The following is a 27,844-nucleotide window of genomic DNA, read 5'->3' on the forward strand; positions in this document are numbered from 1 at the left end:
ATTCCAAATGTTTTGTACACCATAAATCATACAATCATAGATTTAATGTCTTCAGGAACATTTCTAGAGCAGCCAAACCTCCATACACACCGTGGAGTGAATCAGCAGACACACTCAGCTGAAAGTGTGTTCCTGTGTGGAAACAATACACCAAAATAGCTGTGGGAGTGCGTATATCGTGGACCATCTGTTGTTTCAAACAACGTGGTTCAGCTGCAGTACTCAGGTCACCTCAGATACTGGCGATCATTGGTTTATACATTTACCTTTCTGTGGAACTTGTTCACATTGATCTGATGCAGAACTAGCTTTTTCCAGTTTGCTTCTATTGCAGGGTAGGCTCTTATGCAACCCTGTGCTGATCACCATATTTCCACTGTTACCACAACTCACAAGGCAGGGAGTAGGAAGAAAGCTGAAACATGGAAACAATTCAATTGGCCCAGTGTGTATGAGCAGACCATAGGAGCCCAGTGAACTCCCCATAGAGCAATCCATCACCAGATCCCCGAGAGAAGTCACAGTTAACTTGTTTTCTTTTTTTGGAAAGGAAGAGGAGTGCCCATACCTGTGACATCACAAGAAATTTGAAACCATCATTTTCAGCAGCCCTCCCTCCTCACTGCCTGCTCCCACATTTGTAACCCTCTCCCCAAGCTCTCCCTGAAACGCTGTGTGCTTCTCTGCAGGACTCCAAAAACAGGCCAATGTTACCATCCTCCCAGCCCAAATTACACCTCTGATCCCAGGACTTCACCACACAGGTTCCCCTCTGCTTCAGAGAGTCAGCTGGGCCTGCTTCTGGAGGTAAGTCACTCCATTCCTCTGGCTGAGTTGGAGCTACTGTATTGCCACGTGGTTTTGCTACTTAAGGAGGTCTGCTCGGGAAGAGTGAAGGAGCATGGGAGAAGAGCAGAGCTTTACTGCGTTGCAGGCACCTCCTGAGCTACCAGCCAGTGCTCAGAGGCTTTAATTTTGAAAGGTCTATCTGACTTAGATTAAACTAGTTGTAGAACACAGTGTGCAGCTGTGTTCCACTTGTGATCTAGTAGTTTTAATAGTTCTTGTTCCAGTTTTTGTAATGCTTGGTAGCCCTTTTATTTTTTACTATAAAGTTGCTTGACAATAATCACTCTTGAGATTATAACATCTTTGAAAAGGCAATTTTCTAATGTATTAACTATTCAACTTTTGCTTGTTTTATTAACTTTGCTAACATGGTCAGGGGGTAATTGTAACACAATGAGCATATTTTTTAAACTAAGGGAGCTAGGGAAAGTCACCTCTTGGTGGTGGTCTGGTTTGTTCTATAGTAGTGAAGTTAAGTGTCTTTGCTTGTGCATAAGAAGCGTTCCCAAAAATTCCCAGAATTGTTAAAAAAAAACTATTATTATAAATCTTTCTGTAGTAGCTTTCTAATCCCCTTCAAAGTACTCTCATTGGGATGCGATACACTTGTCAAAGCACTTCTCCCAGTCCTGGTAACATTTCCTGTAGTCATCTTTTGTCACTGTCTTGTCACCACTGGATTTCTTCCACGGTGGCGAATCTTCTCCCTTTCAGTCCTAATTCACTCATAGACATACGCTACGTAGCGGCAAATCCGATAACTACACCCTACCCCCGTGCTATCGATGGTGTCCTTAAATTTTAGGCTCCCCCCTCATATGTATTTTCTCTATTATGTTTACTCTTATTACTATTTTACTTTTTCCTACTTTTTCCTACATTTCAAGTGATAAATGGTGAGTCTAGGTGTCAAAGAGGGTTGCTAAGTGTAATTTTTTTTTAGATCTGTTCTGACTAAGAAATAAGTTTGAACACCTTAAGCTCTGTTGACAGATTATGAGAGAATGTATCATGTACATTTACTCATGATATGTATGTTTATTTCAGCAACTACGCAGAAATGTACAGTAATAAAATTTCAAAATGCAATTCAGGAAAAATCCAAATAAGAAAAACAAGAGGAGACAGTTTTGCTGATGTAGAGGTAACTTGAGTGTTAGCAGATGCCTCCCATACTATAGACCTCAGAGGTTACTGAGCTGCACATGAAAAAGGGTGACAGTATTACATAAGCTGCAAATGTACACAGTCCATGTAGGAAAACAGGGCAGGGCCTCATTTAGGCACACATTGTACACTATATGTTCTCTCATACCTCACTCTGCGGCAGGATCAAGTCCTGTACTATCCCTTTCAGGTGAAAACAGTATCTGTGATTTCTATGCTGTGAAATACGTTAAAGGTCCCATATTGTAGGAAGGGAGATATCCATTTCTTTTTTGATTATAAAGCAGGTTTACGTGCTATATGAACACTGTGGAAGTATCAAAATGCTCAGTCCCTGGAAAAATGCACACAGCCTGTATTCAGAAACTGTGCCTTTAAACGAGTTGCTTAGACTTCCGTAAGATTGTGATGTCGCAACTATATGCTCAGCTTTTGCCTTGGAGGGGCGGCCCACCCCTCCTGAAAGAAACAAAATATGTTTATGTCTTATTTACCTAATTTATATGCACTCGTTCCATTTCAGCTCAGTGTGAGAATCTCTGCTGCGTTTTGCTGTCATTTATGGTCGCGCTAGTTTCTCTCCTCTTCTCTGCTCTCTGTAATTCTCCTGAGGGTGGGGCTTGGCCCCTCCACACACACATGGAACGGAGCAGAGGAGAGACAGACAGCTGAGGAAACACTGCGCAGTTGTTGGATGTCAGGAAGCAAATTTGTAGTTGCACAGCCTTCCAAAGGTTGGATAACATTATCCTCAGCCTGGCCATTGCAATTTACTGGTGAGTTTTACTGAGAGCCCTACAGTAGTTTTCCCTACATTAGCTACAGTACACTACAATCCATTACCTGTGGTTGGCCTGGGCATGCATCACTCAGAAAACAGTCAGCCAATCAGAAGAGAGGGGCATTGAGCAGACACAAAACAGCCTGTTCTTGTTAGAGCTCCAAAGAGAGGTTCAAGAGAGGAGGTGTAAAACTATATTGAGATGGTTTTTGGTACTTAAATCCACAAAAATATCTTATGGATATCAAGACTTCAAATACAAAACACCAGAAAAGTGTTAAATATGGGACCTTTAAAGGCTTGCATTTAATTTCTAAAATGTTGAGGAACATGGTTTGTTATCATTTGGCACACATGGGGGAGTTTCTTAAAGCAATGGTACCAAACGTGACAAACTCACTGTGATAACAAGACTTCAGGAAGCTGCACACAGTCACTGCAAAAAAACATTTCTGTTTGTGTACAGATTAAACAAACATGATAGAATTAGTGAATCAGTGAGCTTTATTCTTTGAATAGTTCCCAAAATGTTGAACTATTCCTTTAACCGGATTATTGGCTGATTCTACTCAACATGTCTGTTCAGCCAGTGAAATAACAGCCCTGAATGTGAATGAGCCAATTCATAAAATGAAGTGTAGTTGTTTTACACCAGCTGCAGAATTAAACCCATATGTGGACATTTAAGACATACTGTGTATTGTAAATTGTAAAGTTAAAAAGATTTTCACAGACTGTGTTGCAAAAGAGATGTTTAAACATTTGATTCTCAATGACCCAGGCTACGGCACAGAGTCTGTCAGGAATAGTAGTTTCTGTTTACAATTGTCAATGTGTCTTTGGCCAGAAAACATTGGCATGGAACTCTCGAGCCTGATTGGTGCACAGGATGGGTGGGTGTACCTGCATTATTATAAGTCACATTGTGTCGGGTGAGCAGGCAGCCACAGAAAACCACCTGTCTTTGACTTTTAAATACTCTCACGTAATTGTTTGTTTTCTGTTTTGCATTTAAAATTGAATATTGTCCTTTTGCTGAACAATAAAAATGCATCATCCATCTAAATTCAACCAAATCCAAACTGTAATCTAATCAATTATAATTTGATTACAATTTAAACATTAATTCCCCATAAAATTTGATCCAAGTCAGGTTAAATTTTTTAAAATGCTGAAACACAGTGCAGACATATATCTGTCTGTATCATTAAACTAAGACCAGTGCTGTGTGAGAAATCCCCTTTGAATGGACAGACAGAACCTGACCTTAATCCAGACCACCCCCCAATCTATATAAAGTGTGAACTATTAACAGTGTGAATGTACAGTTTTGTACAGTTTTAAATGACATACTCTCAAGCACACAAACCTCAATAAACAACAATGTGTTTAAGTTTCCCACCACTTGAAACATATCACCCAAAATATGTATTTTTCATATAATTAAATATATCTAGATGTTTCATTTCTGTGTCAGGAACATGAACATATTTAGTAATGACACTATGAAAAGGTAAAATGGCCCTCTGTATAGGGACCCTATTTACAAATAATGTCCACGTGACGACTACTGTACAAAATGTCAATGTCTGAGGAAACAGCTCAGTCATGTTTGAGCAGGGAGGTCATTCTCAGCTGTTATCACTCTGTCTGTCATTACTGGGGCCTACAGGGAGGAGTGGAGCCATCCAGACTTGGTTTCACTCCAGCCTCTTATCTGAAGAGCCACGTTGCCGTTCACAGGGCTTTGGGAATATTTTGGCCCACCAATACAGAACTGAATTCTTATATATTACACTGGCAGCTAAGGTTTGATTCTGTTATCCAGTTCCATTGTTTTTCATCAACAAAGACCCATGTACAAACTATTCAAGTGGTCAACAAAATGACAAAATTTAATTCTGTGAATGTCAAGCTAAACAGATATGAATTCAAAATGCACAGTTTCCACATTAACGATCAGTAGTTGGTTAATTGTTAACAACTTATGGATGTTTTTCCATAAAAGTTAATATTCATACATACAGACGTGGCCCAAATTATTGGTACCCTTGTGTTTTATTAAAATAATCCACCATTCACCCTGAACAGTGTTGAAATTAAAAGATATTTTATTATCAGTGCATGTCTATGTTTGGTTTGCAGTGGAACAAAACAAAACTGAATTCATGCTTATTCCACAAAGACAAAATTATTGGTACCCTTTAGTAGTGATACTTAAAGCAGACTATTGTGTTTTAATTAGTATCACAGGTGTTTTCAATCTTATCATCACTCATGCAGCCAGTTTAAAAGGAGAAAATTACTCACTCTGTTGTGTTGTGCCACTGTGTGCATCATACTGAACATGGAAAACAGGAGGAAAACTAGACAGCGGTCTGAAGACATTTGAAAAAAGGTAATAGCCAAGCATGGTCAACGTTAAGGTTACAAGACCATCTCCAAAGAGCTTGATGTTCCTGTGACCACTGTTGCCAATATTATTGAGAAGTCTAAGGCCCATGGAACTGTAGCCAACATCTCTGGACGTGGTCGCAAGGGGAAAATTGGCCCAAGATTCAACAGAGGGATTGCTTGAATGGTCGAGAAAGAACCAAGGAAAACTTTAATACAGATCCAATCTGATCTTCAAGTTCAAGGTACAATAATTTCAAGTCGCACCATCTGTCACTGTCTGAATGAAAACGGGCTCCATGGTAGAAGACCCCATTTCAAAGAGGGAGATAGTCAGACTGGACTTTGCCAAAATGCATGTTGATAAGCCACACTCTTTCTGGGAGATTGTGCTTTGCACAGATGAAACAAAATTAGAGCTTTTTGGTAAATCACACCAACCCTATGTTTACAGAGGAAAAAATTAAGCTTTCAAAGAAAAGAACACCATGCGTACTGTGAAACGTGGAGGAGGCTCAGTTATTTTCACAGAAAGTTCTTGACTGCAGTTATTGCCTCCAAACACTGTTTAAATTATAATTCAAAAGCAAAGTTTCAGTTATATTCAATATGAAATAAAGAATTTTGGATACCACATACTTCTGTCACTTTCAACTTAATACAGAGAAAATTTTTTTTTTAAAAAAGGTGGAAGGGTACAAATATTTTCGGACACGTCTGTACATACAGGTGGACACAAACACAACGAATGTATGTTAATGTTGCTCAGTAACTGCTTGATGCGTAAATAGGGAACTGCTTGCTAACACACTCACCATAGCAACTTTATAAAGTGATAATATGTTCATTTTGTGTTTACAAATTGTTATACTGCCCCCAAGTGGCCAAAAATCTGTCCATTGCTGGTCAGACAGTTGCTTTGTGTGACTGCTATGTACCTGGAAAACCAACGACTGGGAAGCATGTTGCATTATTATCTGCGAGCTGTTACTTGCAGCACAGCTGTATCTCACGGTTTGTGATTTTCAAAAAATGTATTGCTTAGTTCTTTTTTTGATGGGTTTGAAAACATAAAATATCGATATATATTTTGATTAATTAATTGATTAGTTGTTCGGTCCATAAAATGTCAGAAAAGGGTGAAAAATGTTGATCACTGTTTGCCAAAGCCCAAGATGACCAAGAGTCCACAATCCAAAGATGTTCAGTCTTCACAAAATATTCACATTTAAGAAGCTGGAACAAGATACTTTTAGCAATTTTTCTTAAAAAATGACTCAAAAAGATTAATAGACTGCCAAAATAGTTGGCAATTAATTGAATAGTTGGCAATTAATCCTTTAATTATTGCAGCTCTACTCTTGAGGCACCCCAGGGTGCTGTAGAAATCTTTGGGAACCACTGAATTACCATAAACAACAAACCAGGGGCTTTTGGGCCCCCTGAGAGTCTGGTATTCAAGCTTTGTCAAATCTCAACCCTACTGCTGGCAGCACTGAGTCCAGTAATACAAACTCAGTTATGCTTAAATGTTTAGGTCATTTTTAACAGTACAAACATTACAAGATGATACCAGCTCTAACCCAACTTCAACTGAAAATTGTCATGTGTGTGCCCTGAAGTGTGTGGATAAATACCGCGGTGTTTGTTGTTTTGTCTTTTCTTTCTTTGATGCATTCAGACCAAACAAACAGACACATGGACAGAGGTGGGTCTTGGCTTGGTGGACTCAGATGTGTACTTTGATACTGATGACATGGGACTGACTGTAGCTGCCAAGTTCTCCTTGCGTAATTCACTTTTTCTCGTCATTAGTCGTCTCTCACCGACTGTATGCTGTTTTATAAATCAGCAGTAACAGGATAGGGAATGGATAGTTTGGCTTTTGAGACAGACCATGAACCTGCACAGATGTATTATGAAATGTATCAATGTAACAGTTAATCCAACTGTTTTTCTGCTTCTGCTTGTTGACAGATCAGAGTTTCTTTTCATTTGGCATAGCTTTTGCATTTTCTGTTAACCAGTAGCACCAATGTCAATATATTTACCATCTGACATCTTCGAGATAGATGAGGATAGAGAAAATGGCCCGCTTTAAGAGTTTTTCATTTTATTTTGGCACCTTCGGTACATTGCTGTGTGGTGCGAATGCTAACATGTGTCTTTGTGGTTTTTTTCCTGTTAAAGGTTTTTTTTTTTGTGGAGTTATGGAGGATAAATTGTTGTGATTTGTTATTTTGTGTTATATAAATAAAATGGCTTGACATTCTGTCATTAATTTAAGTTTTGCTTGTTGGTCAATTTCAGTACCATATTCATTGGGTGCCCAGATATTATTTCGGGTTTTGACAATAAACCTTATGTGCATTGCTAAAGCAGTTGTAACCAGCTGACACTGTGATGGTATCAGTGTTCTACACTGATCAACTGTTCAATATAAAATGACTTAAATAAGCCATGTGAGCTGTGTTTTGTCTCTTCTTTTTCAGATCTGTCTCCATGCCTTTCTATTCTTTTTGAAATTTTCATCTATCTGAAGACATAAGTCGGTCTACCGTACCTGTCATAAGTATGGAACTACAGAAGCTATCAAATGGTAATCACCAAAATGACGTTGCCACGCTAGTGGAGGGAGGGTATGTTCCCTATATGTTTCCTAGTTTCTCAAATTGTTCTGAATTCATACTAAATTAAGTATGCTCATATAGTTTAAAATTTCAGAGGTTCAGTGTTTCTTTTGTTCTTGATGGATCGCAGAGTGCCACCAGAGGAAGAGAAGTTCCTGCAGCACAAGAGTGATGGGTCAAAGAGACCTGAGTTCACAGATGTAAGTATGAGTGAGGCAGAGGCCATGCAGCCTGTTGTTCCATTTGTTCTTTCTGTCTTTCAGACAATGGCTTTGCTTAAGATACAGTATATAATTCATAACAATAAACATTTATTTTTTAAATGTGAAAGTCATCATCATGTGCTAGGGGACAACAGACACCTGATCTCACAAATACCAGGCTACAACATCATCTGAACTATTTCATCTGTCCTTTTATTATTTGGAATCCAGGGATGGTGCACCCACAGAGCTGCTATATCTGCCTACTTCACTCATTCGGTGGCTGTGATAAGTCTTGCTTTTTGATGGAAAATAGATAGAAATATAAGATTCAGCCCCTTTCCCCACGCCAAAAAATGATGTACAGTCCCTAATGCAGTTGCAAACAGGATTGGTATAGAAACCTTCCCGTTGGTGCACTCACGTATTGGGGGAAATTTCCAGCATTCAAAATTTAACCCTGTCTCCTATAAACTACAATCATGAGCAGCTATCTTGCATCAGTGGTTACATTTAGAGCAAATGTAATGCTGGAGGTCAAATGTTTGGCCTTAAGACCAGCATCCTCACTTCACATCTGGTCTCATGTTAGTAGTCAGGGCTAGACATCCTCTGACATCCCATTGAAATGATATTTCAACTTCACTCAACTTTTAATCAGTGTCCTGTCAACTGGTGGACATAATTTTATCATGGTGACAATATTTACCTAACATTAACTGAAAAATGTTGACAATGAACATAATCAAGGAAACATTGCTTCCCTCCCCCAAAAAACATGCATGTTAATGGAAAACAGTTGCATATCAAAGTATGTTGTAGATGACATGGTTGCATGATTTGTAAGAAAAATGCTGAAAGGCATTGCATTGCCTTAGACACTGTACTTAAGTGAATTGTGATGTTAAGACACAACACGCAGTTGAACATTAAATCACTGATATTGTGTCTTTTAGTTTGTATATTATATTTTTTATAATTAGTTTATATTTTATTTTTATGTTTCTTCCAGTTTGAGGGTAAAACCTCCTTTGGGATGTCTGTCTTCAACCTGAGCAACGCCATCATGGGCAGCGGCATTCTGGGTCTGTCATACGCCATGTCAAACACAGGCATCGTCCTTTTCCTGTAAGTCCCAGAGCTATACACACTTTGGAACAGGGAGGACAACTGAACGTGACACAAACACACACAAACACCCACACACATGTTCTGTACCTCAGTAGTTCCCTGAAAGAGAAGGACAGTACACAAACAGAAATGACAAGGTAAATATTACACAACACTTGGTTAGAAAAACATGCTTATGGCATACATAGTTATGACATATATGAAGTTCCTTAAATGTTTAAAAGGAAATGATATCAAATATAAAAAGACAACATCACTCAGGTGGTTGTAAAACCCAGCACCTGGACTCTTTAATGCTGAACACTGAAGCATTGATTTTATTTAAAGTGCTGATGTTGTGCATGTACATCAGAAGATCATTATCCAGTTAGCACAGTTTTAAGTCCACAGATGTGCCTGTTAGCCATGTCAACATTTTCACATGATGATTTTGACACAAAAACACTGTGACGTAGAAATGATATGCAGTACTGTGCAGGTTTAAGCACTGAAGTTTATCAATTAACTTCATACAAAGTTTATTAACAGAAGAAACTTAGATGAAATCAATATTTATTTGTGTTTTTTTGCTTAAAAACATCACCAATTCTTCTCAGTACACAGGGAGATCTAATGTAGATTCAAGCCTCGCGTACTGCCCATAATTCATTGTGTGGGTGTGCCAGCATGAGTTGATATTAAACTAAATCAATTTTTACATAGTGTTCTTGATGCTGTGTGTTAAACCACACTATCTTTGTTCAGAAAAGTGCAATATAAATATATATAACTGCAGTGCATAGACAGATAGGCCAACAGCTCTGTCACCATTACTGAATAGTGTTCTACTCTCAAACTAATCAACATGTATGAGGTGAGGTAAATGACATTATCTATCATTACTGTTTGTGTTTTACAGGGTCCTGTTGACATGTATTGCCTGTCTATCCTGTTACTCTGTCCATTTGCTGCTACGCAGTGCTGGAGTTGTGGGTAAGGCAATTTTGAAAATACTGCCTGACTATAAGACAACCCTGATTGAACAGCTGTTTTTGTAAAAAAGACTTTCTCATACAACACATTTTCATACTCGTCCTGTTGGGAAGGTTTCTCTGAGATACTATTAATACAAGGAGAAGAGAGTCTTCATCTGGGAAGTCTTTTCTCTCATATTAAATTGAAAATAATACCATTAAAGCAGAACCCTAATTTGTCTATCAGTTACATGCACACTCTCTCCTATCAGGCTCTTGGAAGCGGTCAAAATGATTTTCTCTGTCAGTTAGCATTCATCATCAGGCTGTCTGTGCTTATCATCTGTAACAGTAGTAATCTTGGCTGCTTGACAGACAAGGATGCCCCGGTCCTTTTCTATAGTAAAGACCCTGTCAATTTATTTCAACTCGTTTTCAGTGATCATGAATTTATTTCCCCCACAGTAGAAAAACACGTCACACAAGCCCCCAGAAACTCCTGTAGGTTAAACTGAGCAAACCAAACACTTTTAGGGCTGACAAACTCCAGACCCCATTTACACCTGTTATTAACATGTGATCTGTATGTGGATATATTATCTGGATAATTGTATCAGATTCATACATTCTCATTTTCTCAATTGTGCCCGTTTTATGTTCAAATCTCAATATGCCAATGAGTTAGGTGGGGCATTTATGCCTGCTGAGATCTGATTTCACTGCAAGCCTGACCACCTCTAAATGTGGTCTTGCAGATCCTATGGCATTCCAATGCTGATGTGTTGTGAGTGCATTTATGCCTGCAGTAACATACATTTTTACTCATCCAGATACAGATCGCATTTTAATGAAAGGTACAAATGGGCTACAAAAAACTCTATAAACTGACTTGAATACACTTGTTAGCAGCAATAATGTTACAAACTACCCATAATGCAACTGGGGTTGCAACAGAATGAGATTTTCATGGTATGATAACCCTCTCAGGAAATATCAGTTTCCCGGTATCACGGTATTTCACAATTATAATTATTATCAGTTACAATGACCCTTAAAGGAATGAAAACAGAAGCGTTTTTTTTGGTTGAACACTTTATTATAGTTGAAACTCAAAACATTTTTTTTAATGTTAGTACGTGTAAAAACTTGGTTTGCATGTTAGCACCAGTGATGGAGGAAGTATTCTCATCCTTTACTTAAGTAAAAGTACTAATACCACACTGTAAAAGTACTCTGTTACAAGTAAAAGTCCTGCATTGAAAATGTTAAATAAAAGTATGTAAGACTTATCACAGAAATGTACTTAAAATATTAAGTAAGTACTCCTGTAATGTCCCCTGTGACTAATATATATAATATCATTAGATTATTATTACTCATTATTATTACTCATTACTACATTAATGTAAAAACAGGATTTTACTGTTGTAGTTGGTTGAGGTGGAGCTCTTTTGAACTATTTAGTATCCAACTGCAACTAATGATTATTTTCATTATGGATTCATTTGCTGATTATTTTCTCCATTAATCGATTGTTTGGTTTGTAAAAATTCTCAAAATAGTGAGAATTGCCGGCACAAGTGCTCTAAACGATAATCAAAACAGTTGCCAATTTACTGAAGGTGTGTGACAGCACAGCCAGACTGATCTGGACTGGACACCTACTTTGATCTGCACAGAGGGAAGTGTTCCCTCCTTTGGCAACCACTTGCATCCACATTTTTTACAAATTGGATATCCATCCTCGAGGACGACCCCATATTTATTTTTGCGATATCCAAAATATTCCCACGCTGCTGATTTCAACTTCTTTTTGGGGGGATGGAGACTGAACCAAATATGTCAGTCTTGCTTCTCTCTGCCATTTTCTCCACTCCATATGTGTATGTGGCGCCAGTTGCTGAGTCTGACAGGCAGTCCAGGAGGAAAGGAGATGCACACGTCTTTTTACAAAACCGGTAATAATCAAATGTACATGGTATGATAACCGTCAATCTTCATACCATGGTATACCGTGAAACCGGGATACCGCTGCAACCCTTAATGCAACACACTCTGTAGGAGCCACTAATGATTATTTTTATTATTGATTAATCTGCCAGTTATTTCTTCGATTAATCAATTAATTGTTTGGTCCACAAAATGTCAGAAAATAGGGGAAAATGATTATAATATAATTATAATCTCCCAGAGTCAAATATGATGTCTTCAGATGTCTTGTTTTGTCTGAATAACACTCTAAAACACAAATGTATTCAGTTTGCTGTCGTGTATGACAAAGAAAAGCATTAAATCATCTTATCTTAGCAGCTGATACCTGCAAATGTTTGGCATTTTTCTTTATAAAATGAATAAAATGATTAGATCATCAAAGTAGTTGCTGATTAATTTTCTATCAGTTGACTAAGCGATTAATCCACTAATCATTGCAGATCTAGAGCCAGTGTTACACCAGTACACTCCATTAAAAAAGGATGTGATCTTGTGAACATGTAGTTGTCTAGTCCTTGAATGTAAGACAACCTCTACTCTTTGAAATTTTATTTCCATAAAATATCATCTTATATTCAAGCCAATCCAGCAAATTTGAGATTATCCTCAGATCTCAAACTTCTTCTATATAAGGCTCATTCAGCTGTTATTACTGTGCAGGTATCTGATGGTTTTGAGTCAGTTTTCACACTTTGCTGTTGGTCTGTTCAGGTATTCGAGCCTATGAGCAGCTGGGCCTGAGAGCTTTTGGTCATACAGGGAAGATCCTTGCAGCTGTCATCATAACGCTACATAACATTGGAGGTAAGACACTACTGGTATCTATATGGGGTATTTGAAATGTTTCTGTCAACCACCAACAGGAGTTGTGTGAGTAGGTGGTGGTGGTACAACTTCATGATGGCGCCAGGGAAACAAATAAGCCAGAATAGCTCTGTTTAGAGGGAATTCCGTGTTTTCCTCTTCTTCAGCCATGTCCAGCTACCTGTTCATTGTGAAATCTGAGTTACCACTGGTCATCCAAGCCTTTCTTGGCCAGACATCCAGCTCTGAGTAAGTACTGCCAACAACTTTGAAATCAACAAAATGTAAATGTAATAAAATTCAATCTGAGTTTCAACTGTGTGTGTCCATTACAGAGATATGTGTTGCACGATATATCGTCTACTTATACTTTTTCAGGATTTTTAGATATCTTTATCTCTAATTTAATTTTGACTAGTACAAAGTTGTAGATACAATTTTAAATACAATTTCTACTAGTAAAAATGTCATTGTGTATCTTTAATTACCATTCTGACTAGTGAGAATACAATTTTGACTAGATGAAATGCTATTATGGATATCTAAAATGTAATTACAGATCGGAGTGTGGTTCGATTAAATTTTAAAACAGATTGCCATTATAAGTGACCATTTTTACATTTAATAGCTCGACCGGATATGTACTGCAGATATCTGTAGCTCAGTTCTTCCTAGTCAAAATGAACATTTCAGATATCCACAATGACATTCTTTCTATCCATAATTGTCATTCTTCCAAACGTCATTTTTCCAAGGACAAATGACGTCACTTTTGCCATTCATGTGTATTGGGCTTTCAATTTCAGACATCCACAATTACATTTTTGTTATCCAGAGTGAACATACTTTTCAAGGATTTTTAGATATCTTAAATTTATTTTTGACTAGTAGAATCAAAGTTGTAGATATCTTGAAACACAATTTCTACTAGTAAGAATGTTATTGTGGATATCTTTAATTACCATTCTGACTAGTGAGAATACAATTTTGACTTGGGGAATTGCTACTGTTCAATTAAATATTAAAATGGCTTGCCATAAGCACCATAAATGAATGAAGCCTGATAAAATTATGACATGAGTACTGTCACTGCTGGTGACACCAAAGAACCATGTGACTGTAATAAAGTAACACAGTCAGCTCCTCCAGTGTCGCCATGTTTAGTTATGTTTACATTGTAGAAAATCTGAAGTTCTTAAGAAAGATATTCTGGTCTTCTGCCCTCATCTGCCACATGTATGTGTTGGTAAAAAAGCTTATCTGTGTGATGTCTTGTGTTCTGCACGCAGTGATTGGTTTATGAATGGAAACTACCTCATTATCATCGTCACTGCCTGCGTCATCCTTCCATTGGCCCTGATGAAACACCTGGGTATGTAACTTCCCCTCAGTCTCATTTTACTCAACAACCTGTGTATGTGTACAACTTTCTTTCATTATATTATGTTTTTTAGAAAGAACACAGCCCCCTTGTTTCCTTAATGTTTATCATTGTAAGCAGCCATCACAAAGACTGTCTCTGCTATCCAATATATCTGCCTGTAAGTATTTTGAGGTGTGTCTGAAGCTTATTTTCTTGCATTCTTCAGGGTATCTTGGTTACACCAGTGGCTTCTCTCTCTCCTGCATGGTCTTCTTCCTCTCTGCGGTGAGTCACTATGAGTGACTTCATAGCTTTTGTGTATTGGTAAAATGATTTGTTCTTACGTCAAGGGAAATTAATTCCCAATAAGCTACAGTATACCTGCTATAACAAATGGGACATAACATATACTGACAACCACTGATTGTGATGTATTTTCGTTTGGTTTTTGAAAAGGTTTATTTTTTTAATTACAACTTTGGTGTCTTTAAAATCGTTTTGTTCAGTCATGGAGTAACAGGTCAAATCAGCAGGGTTTTAATTGCTGAAAGTATGGAAACCTGATCACTGTAATCTCAAAAATGTTGAAGAATATTTGTTAAATATTGTTCAGAAATTACATCATTAATTTTAATCATGTAAAGAATCATTAAACACAGTTATCAGGACTTGATCAGCTCTCCAAGGTGCTGATCCTGCTGCTGGCAGCAGCTAGAAGCTGTGAAGATTTATTTCCTTCTTTAATTTAATCATTGTTTTCACCTTATTTATTTCCTCATGTCCTCATGTATTAATGTAGCAGGAAAGTCGATCTGTGTCTGATCTGTTGTTGTCCGTCTGTTTAAATACCTACGTGTATTGCCACAATTTGGTCAAATAATTAGACAATTTTATCCATTACTGCGATTAGTTAATTCTGATAAATATTAGAACTAAGCTTTATGACATGTATTTTTTAAAATATGTTGAAGTACACAATAGTAATCTTTCACATTGTAATCTTTTTATTTGTAATCTTTTGCATGTTAGTGCGCTGCTGCATGTCCTGTGTGTGTAACAAGCAGAGTGTATGTTGTGCACCCACCTATGAAGGTGCATATTACTGTCTTGATAATGCGCCCTTAAAATAACAGTGAAACACTGCGCCATTGACTTCAGACCAGGTTTTTGTTGGTCAGTAGCGCAATCGCTCTCAAAATAGCAAAGCGCCAACATATGAAAGTTTATTAAGATTAAATTTGACACAGCACTCCCTTTGTTACCCCATACACCTGCCAAGTGTGGAGAAGATCCAATGAACGGTTCAAGAGTTACGCGAAGGACAAACGCACAGACATAGAAACATGGGCCTACAGACAGGGATTTCTTCCTTTTAGATAGACTAGTGCAGTGCCTGTTCAAAATGTGCCTGTTCGGAATGGGCCGATTGCTTATTATTTCTCAAGAACCACATGTATTTGTATCACTTAATAACTTAAATGGTTTTAATCAAGACAGAGACTTCACCAGTGAGACTAAACTGAGGCTTAACTGTAGAAGTAGTTTATGATATTCCATTGGTTGATTCTGCTGTCATCAAATGTGTCTGCGCTCCTACTGGCTAGTTTTACTGCTTCCGCCTCTGTTTTTTTCTCCTATGTATGCTCGTTCTTCTCTCTCGCGCAGTTTAACTGAAACTTTGCCTCACTCAGCAAGTCAGAGCCCAGAAGCCTCGCTCCACTGTAATGTGACAGTGTTTATATCAAACAGCCCCTGTTGCATAAAATGAGGCGTAAAACCCACAACGAAGCCTAACATTTAACATTATCAAATGAAGAGAGATGTCATCTCCTTGAGTCACTCACGGCAGGGTTTACAGCTCTCATTTACAACCATTGCATACGCACAGAACGGGGCTTGAAAGAGACGTATGCCACTTTCCATGCAAAAGTTGTGATCTATAAAAACAAACTTGACAGGAGAATGTACGTAAACTCTGACCCATGCATACGAAAATTTAGAAGACAGGGGAAACTGGCAATGCAGATGGTGAGGTGGTGAATTGAAGCCAGATTGTATAAAAATCCTCTCACACATTTAATTTCATTTAATATCAAACTTTAATTATAGATCCACATTATCATAAACATTCAAACCAGCAGTGTTATCTGTACTTGTGCTGGTAGTGAGCCCTAACTATTTCATAAGCACCTTTCAATTTGAAAAGATATAAGCCAACTCAAATCTTAAAACAAAAAACCGCTCAACATTTCATCAGCGCTGTCTCACCCGGAGCGCAGAGGAGAGGCTCAGCTAAGGAGCAGCACAGCAGCAGCAGGAAAGTCTGGCTCTCCTTTCCCCGATATTAAGTGTGAATATACTGATCCTCACCTCAACCACATTAAATAACTGATGAAATTATCATCATCGGTTGTAGAAATCCAAGATGATATAGATTTGATGACTTAACGTTTGTTACGTTAAACAAACATAATTTTAAAAAAATTGCAGAACAGAGCGCTAATAGATTTTAATATCTTCTAATGCTGTGCATATATCATCAGGTATGATGATATATCAATGAATACTGTGTTTATTGTGTAAAACTAATTAAAACTGATTAACTGGGAACTGGTACACTGCAGGGTGTACAGTAAGAAACTTAACTAGAGATGTCTCATTGTACGATCCACAGGAATGTTTATTGAAGTTGTATATGGCTGTTTTGGGTTACAAACAAGCTGCAGCATTTATTAACTGACACACTGTAGCCTGTACTGTACATTTACTGCTAGATTGACAACTTACTGTTAACCTTTTCCTCTGCTCCACTTGCATTCACCATCACTTTTCTGCTGCTCACTCTCTCACTTAACCACTCACATGCTGACTCAATTGGCTTCTCTCAGAGTGTAAATAAACCCACTCACTGTCTTAATCACACCTTAATCACTTCTGCTGACTTACGGCATCGAAATGGAACATTTGATAGTTTTTCCACAAAATCCCATTTTATCAGACCATTACTTGATAACTTTTGAATTCCTATTACCGGATTACATGCCATTAGACAAAAATGTCTTCACTAGATGCCTATCTGATAGTGCTGTAGCTAAATTTATGGAAGCAATTCCATCAGTACTGAATTCTGTGCTATGTCTCAATACTTCAGAGGACTCCTATGCTAATTGTAGTCCCTCCCAAATTGATAATCTCATTGATAGTGCTGCAGGCTCACTGCAAATGACACTCAACTCCATTGCCCCCTTAAAAAGGAAAATAATAAAACATAAGAGGTTAGCTCCATGGTTTAACTCCCAAACCCACAAATTAAAGCAAATATCACGAAAATTGGAAAGGCGTTCCACCAAACAGAAGAATCTCGCCTAACCTGGCAAGATAGTCTTAAAACACATAGGAAGGTCCTCTGTAATGCCAGAGCAGCCCCTTACTCATCATTAATTGAGGAGAATAAAAATAGCCCTAGACAAGGTTTCTTGTCTGTCTTTAGTAATGGGCTATGTACCACAGTCCTTTAAAGTATCTGTAATTAAAGCTCTTCTTAAGAAGCCTACTCTCGATTCAGGCATCTTAGCCAACTATAGACCTATATCTAATCTTCCATTTCTCTCTAAGATCCTTGAGAAAGCTGTCACCAATCAGTTGTGTGACTTTCTAGATAACAATAGTTTATTTGAAGATTTTCAGTCAGGATTTAGAGCGCATCATAGCAAAGAGACAGCACTGGTGAAAGTCACAAATGATCTAACTGCATCAGGCAAAGGACTTCTCTCTGTACTTGTCTTGTTAGATCTTAGTGCTGCATTTGACACAATTGATCATCAAATCCTATTACAGAGGCTGGAACATTTAATTGGCATTAAAGGAACTGCATTAAGCTGGTTTGAGTCCTATTTATCAGATCAATTTCAGTTTGTACATGTTAATGATGAATCCTCCATGAAGGCAAAAGTTAGACACAGAGTTCCACAAGGTTCTGTACTTGGACCAATTCTTTTCACCTTATATATGCTTCCTTTAGGTAATATTATTAGGAAACACTCCATAAATTTTCATTGCTATGCAGATGATACTCAAATATATTTATCAATGAAGCCAGATGAAACCAATCAGTTAACTAAACTCCAAGCATGCCTTAAGGTACATAAATACCTAGATGACCTGCAATTTTCTGCTACTAAACTCAGACAAAACTGAAGTTATTGTGCTTGGCCCTAAACACCTTAGAAACACATTATCTAATGATATAGCTAATCTAGATGGCATTACCCTGGCCACCAGCACCACCGTAAGGAATCTGGGAGTTATCTTTGATCAGGACATGTCCTTTAACTCCCACATAAAACAAATTTCAAGGACTGCCTTTTTCACTTAGGTAATAATGCAAAAATCAGGCACATCCTGTCTCAACAAGATGCAGAAAAAATAGTCCACTTATTTGTTACTTCTAGGCTGGATCATTGCAACTCATTATTATCAGGCTGCCCTAACAAGTCTATAAAGACTCTCCAGCTGGTCTGCACGTGTACCGACTAAAACTAGAAAGAGAGATCATATTTCTCCCATCTTAGCTTCGCTGCATTAGCTTCCAGTAAAATCCAGAATTGAATTTAAAATCCTTCTCCTCACCTACAAAGCCCTTAATGGTCAGGCACCATCATATCTTAAAGAGCTCATAGTACCGTATTACCCCACTAGAACACTGCGCTCCCAGAATGCAGGCCTACTGGTGGTTCCTACAGTCACCAAAAGTAGAATGGGAGGCAGAGCCTTCAGCTCCTCTCTTGTGGAACCATCTTCCAGATTCGGTCCGGGGGTCAGACACCCTCTCTACATTTAAGAGTAGGCTTAAAACTTTTGATAAAGCTTAGGTTGGACCAACCCCTAGTTATGCTGCTATAGGCCTAGACTGCCAGGGGACTTCCATAAACCATGCTGACGTGTTGATGTCCTTCTTCTGTCCTTCTCCAGCTGTTCCTGCTGTTGTTGCTGTTTCTTGCTGCAAGTCATGTATCTGTTGTTGTTGTTGTTGTTGTTGCTGTTGTTGTTCTGCTTCTCTGTGTCCCCACCCCCCCACCCTCTTCTCTCTCTTGACTCAACCAGTCAAAGCAGATGGCCGCCCACCTGGAGCCGGGTTCTGCTTGAGGTTTCTTTCCGTTAAAGGGGAATTTTTCCTTACCGCTGCAAGTGCTTGTTCGTTGGGAAATTGTTGGGTTTCTCTCTCTGTAAATTAAAGAGTATGGTCTGGAGCTGCTCCATATGAAAAGTGCCCTGAGATGACTTTTGTTGTGATTTGGCACTGTATAAATAAAATTGAATTGAATTGAATGAAAATGCTACACGCACACATTACATACTGCCCTATGCCTTAAAAGGAGCTATGCTACCAAACGTTTCACAGGCAACGACAGAGGGTTGAGCTGCTGTAGTGGACTGTTAGTACCTTTGGGGAAGGTATAGTAGTTGATAGGTTCAAACAAATTACCTACATACAAAGGCATGGTTAAGATACTAACCAAAACAACATATATTTTGGGAAGGTTTGTTTTTTTTGTTCCCAAAGGCAGCAAAGTTGACATTTCTTCTACCTCCTCAAACTCTCTTTCTGTCACACCAGGTCATCTACAAGAGATTCAACATTGCTTGTCCTCTGGAAGTGTTTGGCAACCACTCTGTGATCACAGAAGTTCCAGAGGACTCATGTACTGCCAAATTCTTCACCATCAACCAAGAGGTCAGAGATGAGCTCCCTGAATTTGAAGCACAGACACAAAAATGATCATCTGCATTTCAACTGTTTATTTATGATGTACTCTGTTCAAAGGCTAATGTGTGCTCTGAACACATTTATGGTCAGAAACTATTTGTGGATGCATCATGTTACATGCAACACATGGCTAGACACGTTCAGAGTTGATGTGCTTCCTGGAAAACAACCAAGTAAAGTGACTCTGTTATTTGATTTGCAGACAGCTTATACCATCCCCATCCTGGCATTTGCTTTTGTCTGTCACCCTGAAGTGCTTCCCATCTACACTGAACTGAGCAAGTAAGAGCCACACATAGATTCTGACATTCCACATACACAGCATGCATTTCTCAGTGGTGGAAGAAGTATTCAGATCCTTTACTTAAATGAAAGTAACCAATATAACAATGTAAAAATACTGAAAGTTTAAACATTGTTTAAACATTAACATGGAAACCAACAGAAAAAATAAATCAAAGCAGAGGTCAATAATTTCTGACAGTTGGATGAGCAGACCTGATGTTCCCTCCACAAAAATTACACTCTGACTCTGCAGTTTGTTCCAAAATGACAGACACCTATAAAGTGCTGCTAAATGTCTAATTTATAATCAAAGTCCATTATACCAGGAACTTCAAAAAGCGCCATACTGTGCCACAGATACTGGAATACACAAAAAAGAGCAGTGCACAAGCCATGTCAGGCCAACAGCCATGTTATATTATATGAGTTAGGATAATATACTTGTAGGCTGGTTTTGGACTCAATGGTTTGAGTCTCATGAAGAGTCTTTGAAAGATTGGAGAAGTTTGAAAAGTTTGGAAGGATATTTCGGACTGAAGGTGTCAGTCAGGACGAGGACAATGCGGCATTCATCAGCCACATTTTCAGGACTAATCAGCACTGAGCTTCCCACCATGATGATACACATGACTTTCTGCTGTTCCTCTAAGACACACAAATACAGTTCAATTATTAGAACAATACACTCTCACAATTTTTGATGAAAGCACAAAGTTCAAGAGACAAGTGATGCTTCATTCCTTTAGTCTTGCTGGAGCAAAACATATAAGGATTTATTTATGAAAATAAATTAAGAAACACAACAAATAACGTCCACAAGAAGCTTATTTGGGCAATTTTACTCAATATATCCTGTAAAAGAGCCTTAAACACAAACACAGTGCCAGTCTATATAACCTCAGCTACCAGTTGTATTCAGACCAAATCACCACCACGGGGTTGAGCTGAGGGGTGTGGGCATGTTTATTTGTGTTCTAGAATGTAACAGCTGTGAAACAATCAGAAAATAACGTTTTATTGATCTGACTCACCGGCTTTCTCTCTACCAGCACTCCCTCTCTTCATTCACTCTCCAGCTCGCTCAACCACAGTTCCTCTCTCTCTCACTGGTGCTCTCAGCTTTCTCTTTTTTTAAATGAGTCAGGAAGCTGACAGCAAAGCCTAACTTTACTTTTAACATTATCAAACAAAGAAAAATGTCCTCCCCTCCTCCTAGTAACATCTTTGTACTTCCTCATGGTAGGGTTTTACAGTTCTGATCCGATCTTACAGTCTGATCTCCAGCTGCGATTAGCCACCGCAGCCTTCAGCCGCAGTGACATCAGGTTGCATTTCTCCAAAAGTTGACTCTGGCTCAACTTTCCAGCTGCAGGACAGTGAGGCGCATCCGCACCCAAAATGTACCACCCCCATTCAAATGAATGGAAGGACTGGCGTTTTTGCTGCACCACCTGATGCAGTTTGAATGCGACCTAAGCTACCAAAATAAAATGCGTGTGCAATATTAGTTTGTACTCAGGAGTTATGAGATTTTACCTGAAACATGGGGAAGAAACCACTGAAGACCAGGTGGGGATAGGTGTGGACAGGCTGTGGGTGGATTTTAGGCTGGACACTGCAGCAAACCAACACAATTAGCATCACATCTTTTACAAATTACATAAAATTGGTATAGTATTAAAAATACACACATGAATTTATATACTGTAGACTGCAATAAGTCCTCATTCAGGTGATATAACTCTTCATTAATCTAAATTACATCACAGACATATCTGTTTACCACTGACATGCTAATGCAGGCTAGCATGCTAACACCATAATCACGATTAGTAGCACACTTTTTACAAACTTCATCAAATTTGTACAGTGTCAAAAATATACACACGTACATTTACCTTCTGTATATTGCACTAACTCCTAAACAGGTGATATAATTCCATTATTCTGCCAAACAGCTGTGTCTATTCCCTACACAAAAGGCTAAAACTTGGATTTAAACAGTGAATAAAAGGAGCCTACTAAGGTGTCTTTAGTAGAACATAATTCCTAGGAAATGTTGTATTTTGTATCCCACTTTGGCGCCGTCAGCCATTGAGGCACATAGCTATTGACTTGCATCATAAAGTGACATGCAACCATGCATGCAACATGGTATTTACGTTTTTTGTGGAGCCAGGGGGACAGGTGTAATAGCCGAATAGCTACCATGCATGGCAAGCCGTTTTAATAGCTAGACTGGATATGTACTGCAGATATCCATAATTCAATTCTTCCTAGTCAAAATGAACATTTCAGATATCCACAGCATCATTCTTCCTAGGACAAATGACATCACATTTGCCATTCATGTGTATTGAGCTTTCAAGCACAGCCCAAGGACACATCGACATGTGGACTGGAGGAGCCAGGAATTGAACCACCGATCCTCCGATTAGTGGACGACCCGCTCTACCTCCTGAGCCACAGCCACCCCATATATTATCCAGTGTGTCAAATTTTCATCTGAAAAGTAACTGGTGACTAAAGCTGTCAAATAAATGTAGTGGAGTAGAAAGTAGGAGTGTGCCCAAATATGTTATTCGACAAAACACAAATAGTGTTGTTTTTTTAAAATATTTGATATTATAATAATATGAATATTATGTTTCATACAAATATTTTTAAAATTATTTGTCTCGGGAAGAAAACACCATGCCAAATACAAGTGCGCAGGTCGGTTACATCACTATCTCAGTCTTTGTCCTCTACTCCACTGTTACGTCTATCAGCAGGTTTCCACGAGGAGAGTCACATCCACCTACATGAGCTACATGATACACATTTCCTAATTTGGACACTCCCGGAGTTGGGGGTGTTCCCCAGAGATAAAGCTGAGTTACTGATACATGCAAAGTGCTCCCAAGGGACTCTCCATAACCTGTTGCTCCCCTTCTCCTTTCCACAAAGTTAAATTGTAAAAAATAGGTAATAAATGAAACGTGCAAAGCATTAATCGCCTATCAAGTTCTTCCCTACACATTACACAGTGTGCTGTCTCTGTGTTATGGGTGTATAAACAGGTAGAGGTCTGTCTGCAATGAGGTGATGAGTATAGTGGCTCATAGTGATGAACCTATAGAGATTTACCAGCGACTCTGCAAATCCCCGTGGCTTTACAGTTTCAGCTCATTGTTTAGCTGTCCAGCTGCAACTTTACCTTTTTGGTTCACTCTCAGTGCTCTCATAGTGTAGTTTTCAGAGAAAAAGGTCTAAAAACCCACTGTACACTACCTGCTCAGCACCAAGTGGCAAACAGACACAGTTAGCTGTAGACTAGCTGGTGAACATATGTGGAAATAAGCAACTGTTAGCTAACAAGTTCAACATGTCATCTTAAAAGGTGATGGTATGGCAGTGTTGTGTTCATTATTCGCTTTTGTTGCTTCCAAGTGGGAAAAAAAAGTTATTGCAGGTTTAAATATAACCTTTTCATAAAATAAACTATAGTAACAACTTTGTTTCTTCCTCTTAGCATCATGTACTGGATTCGCTAAAAGTCTGCTATCTTCTCCCCCTAAAGCCCAACCAAGAGAAGAATGCAGAATATTGGCAATGTTTCCATCCTCGGCATGTTCACCATGTATTTCTTCACTGCCATATTCGGCTATCTGACCTTCTACGGTGAGAGCTATACCTCTTTCAGTCTCCTTCAAAGCATAGCTCAGTCTGATGACAGTAAGGTGTCACCAGTTCTATATCTGTGTGTGTTTGTGTGTGTGTGCAGGGAACACTGAAGCAGAGCTCCTCCACACCTACAGTAAGGTGGACCCCCTGGATACTCTGATCCTATGTGTGCGGCTGGCTGTCCTGGTGGCTGTCACTCTGACTGTACCTGTGGTCCTGTTCCCTGTAAGAATATGTCTGTCTGCCCTTCAGTTAGACATCCATACATTCAATACAGAAGTAAAGTGGACAAGGGAAAGCTAGGCCAACACAATGAGAGGAGGTGGAAATATTGGTGGTACAACAGTTCACATGATAAATTCAGCAAAATGTCCATTTTCTTTAACATTTTGAGATCTACCAAACAGAAAAGAAACTCTTCTTCATTCAATTATCAGTTAAATTGACAACTTTATCTCATAAAGCATAGTGTGTAGTGAAGAGTTGTGCAACATGTTTTAATTCTGATGAATTATCAGTACATTAAGAGACCACTGAGAGATTTCTGAATGTACAAAACTGTGTTCATGAAAACTTGAGAGCTCTACAGAGATAAACATCCAATCACAGATCTTTGATCGATTGCAGTGCGACAAACAGCAGAGTGAAATATGAGGTAGAGCTGTGCAGAATTTGTTAAATAAACTCAACAATTTATAATATAATTGAATAAGTTCACTTGCAGATTTTGGATACATTGTTGGTCCTTTGCAAGGAGCACGTACACTGAATTATCTGTTTTACCGAGCAAAATTATTAAGATAACTGATAAAGTGACAACTGCGCATATTTCTATGTGTAATATTTCCCCAGTATTTGGAAGAGAGAAGAAAATAATATTCTTGTGCTTGCTGTGATACCTGAGCAGTATCATGCATGCTTATGTCTGTGTTCCTGTCAGATCCGTCGAGCTCTCTTGCAGCTGCTGTTCCCAGGGAAACCCTTCCACTGGCTCCGTCACATCGCCATCGCTCTGTGTTTGCTGTTTGCTGTCAACCTGCTGGTCATCCTCGTCCCCAACATCCGAGACATCTTTGGCATTACTGGTAGGACATTATACTTAAAAGCTTAAAGTTGGAGACTTCGCCATGTAACTAAATAATGGCACTCCATACTGTCCAATATTCTAAAAATTGTATATTATTATTATTGCTTTGTAGTGTGATATGGAAATCTCTGTGGGTGTGTGTACATTTGCTTCGGCATGTTGCTTTTAACTCTGTTCTGCTCTGACTTTTAACCCCAACAGAGCAGCCTACAATATGAAAAATTAGTCTAACTGGTTCACTACTTTCTAAACAAGGAACTGCACTTTACCCGTGTTAGTTCAGGTCACACTGCATGGTACTTTCAGGTCACCATCAGCACATTCTGGTTAAGCCAAACCTGCGCATTCACCTATCTGTGTTGTCTCGGGCCATCTCCCTGACCTTGGGTACCAGGACAACGTCGGTTCACTCTTTATCAGAGTGGCTCCAGTTTTCCCCAAACAACACAGACGGTTACTCTGAGTCTCAAGGAAAGGAGAAAATACCTCCTTCTGCTTAAGAATATTAGTATAACCCCTAAAGATGGAAAATTCCACAACACTCAGCTCATTATGAATTATTTCATGATTTTATTTCTGTTTTACCAGAGTTCATTCTTATTACATAACTAATTTTATTTAAAAATGCTCTTTTTAGAAACAGTTTTTATTTCATAGTCATTCTTCTTGTTTTTTTAAAAACAATTTTTTATGAAAGCTGTGTTGTCACCCATCCCAGACTGACCTCATTCCGTACCTTACTCCATAATTCAGGCACATAGTGTTCTGAATGCAAACCTTAGGAGAGGACCAAAGCCTTTTTTAACTTTTTTAACACATTCAGAGGTTTTTCCATGCTCTAACAGATATCTACAGTCCATATGGAATAATGAAAAGTATTTAAATCCAATATTTCCACAAAGATGTACAGCCATCTGGTGAAAAAATGCAGCAGCACAGTCCATGAAAATAAAGTTGGTTTTGCTCTTCATGAAAATTAGATGTAACAGGTTAAACAGTTCATCTTTTTCTCAAGGTGTGAGACAGTAACATACGAAGTGCGAGGGTCACAAATGAGGCTAGTGTGAAGAGGAGCTAACTAGGTAGCAGTTACTCAGCCTGGAAGAGAGGTGAGAGGCAGGAACAGGCAACAATATTATAAAAGACTGAAAGAAAAGAAGCATTTGGAAATAAAAAGTCCACTGTATAAGTCCATTACACAGTGTTACCAGTTTTGTTGTATTGTTTCCAGTTAGTTAGTTATGTTTCCACTGAGTGTTACCAAAACTCATCATTTGTATCCTTGGGGTCTGACAAACATGTAGAATGCATTTCCTTCCTCATAAAACACAGCAAATCTGTTTTTTAAAGTATTTTTATTGCTACACTGCTCTACATCCATGTTTACTAGCTTGCAGTCTTCTTCTGTGCCTTTGCTGGCATGTTAATGCGTATCATGGCGCATTCTAGCCACCTGTAGATCAGTGCAATAATGAATTACCTGCATGCACGCATGCACATGTGTCCTTGTGCGCATGCATGAGCCAAACAAACCAGGCACCAACACATAACTGGTGAATTTAATTTTCATAACGTCTTATTTATGTAATAATGGCCATAGTGTAATTCTATATTACAAGTGAACAATGTGCATCTGCAGTATGTGCAGTAGTGAGTGCAGTAGTTGAAAGTCAACTTTAATGACAGCTTAAAATATGTTTTTAAAGCACTGAATAATTAGCCACAGCACAGGGATTTATCCAAAAGACAGTTTGTTTGTTTGTTTTAGAGCTTTATTGGTTTCAGACAAAATCTATTTGAGATTTAACCAATATTTTAAAATGAAATGATTTATGCCATCTCCTCTCTCTGTGTTCAGGGGCAACTACTGCTCCCAGTCTGATCTTCATCCTTCCTGGACTCTTCTACATTCGCATCATCCCTACCAGCCGTGAACCCCTGAAATCCAGACCAAAGATCCAGGTAGAGTTATGAGCCTGGAGGTGGAGCTCAGATTCAAACAGATAAAAAGGAAGTATAACTGTATTTATAAAAACATAGATTGTAGTGATTTCATTCTAATATTTTCCTCTTTATTTGGTTTTCAGGCCGTGTGTTTCACAGCACTGGGTTTTATATTCATGACCATGAGCCTGACATTTATTGTGCTTGATTGGACGAGCGGGGAAAAACGAAGTCTCGGTGGACATTAAAGTGCATCCTCCCAAATCCCACAGCAGCAGCAGCCCCCCGTGGTAACCCTCCTCCAGTCCTCCAGATGGAAAGCAAGATTCAGCTTACTGCTGGAAGGCTAGACCACTGCCTAGTGGTTTATTAATCACAAGGACAATCTGTTCCTCTAGACTGTTGAGAGGCCAGTTGTGTCCCGTCACCCACCCAGGTTGATATGCTCCACCAGGATTGGGCAAATGTCTAAATGCAAAAACATGTTTAATTATCGAAGTTTGATATTTGGTATGTGCTTTGCTTTATAACAGTGCTATTCAAAACAGATCCCATCATGATATTTAACATTTTAGTCCAATTATCTCTGCTCATCAGAGAGACATACAGAATGAGGAACCTGAACAAATGTATAATTCACTTCAGTTGATGTGATTGTGCAGAGCAGTGTTGGACTGACTGAAACTGGAGAAAAAATGTTGTCTTCCATCAGCCAAAATCTGGCATTTAAGTTTATATAACTGTGAACCAATTAATTTGATATCATTAATTTGTGAATTTATTTGGGACATGTGGATATTGTTTAATAAAAATTCACAAAAGATGAAA

At 38.6% G+C, this 27,844-nt stretch overlaps 1 protein-coding gene across 1 annotated transcript; it reads left to right on the plus strand.

Moving 5' to 3' along the window:
- Positions 1-390: 390 nt before the first annotated feature.
- LOC122982347 (sodium-coupled neutral amino acid transporter 3-like) lies at positions 391-27,844 on the plus strand. Its single transcript, XM_044351567.1, has 16 exons — positions 391-807; positions 7,684-7,830; positions 7,952-8,021; positions 9,037-9,152; positions 10,054-10,127; positions 12,812-12,904; positions 13,072-13,153; positions 14,194-14,276; positions 14,494-14,552; positions 19,885-20,001; positions 20,237-20,316; positions 23,882-23,982; positions 24,086-24,210; positions 24,926-25,070; positions 26,931-27,034; positions 27,160-27,844. Exons 2-16 carry the CDS (start codon positions 7,766-7,768, stop codon positions 27,262-27,264), a joined length of 1,419 nt encoding a protein of 472 aa, XP_044207502.1. The 5' UTR covers positions 391-807; positions 7,684-7,765; the 3' UTR covers positions 27,265-27,844.

This window comes from Thunnus albacares, chromosome 5, assembly GCF_914725855.1.
Source record: "Thunnus albacares chromosome 5, fThuAlb1.1, whole genome shotgun sequence".
Lineage (NCBI taxonomy): Eukaryota > Metazoa > Chordata > Actinopteri > Scombriformes > Scombridae > Thunnus > Thunnus albacares.

What these genes read in the sequence shown, in the direction of transcription:
- LOC122982347 (XM_044351567.1), top strand. Translation starts at nt 7,766, where the DNA reads ATGGAACTACAGAAGCTATCAAATGGTAATCACCAAAATGACGTTGCC. An exon ending in TGGTCTTCTTCCTCTCTGCG is followed by an intron (nt 14,553 to 19,884) that starts GTGAGTCACTAT and finishes CTGTCACACCAG; the next exon opens with GTCATCTACAAGAGATTCAA. An exon ending in AATCCAGACCAAAGATCCAG is followed by an intron (nt 27,035 to 27,159) that starts GTAGAGTTATGA and finishes TTTGGTTTTCAG; the next exon opens with GCCGTGTGTTTCACAGCACT.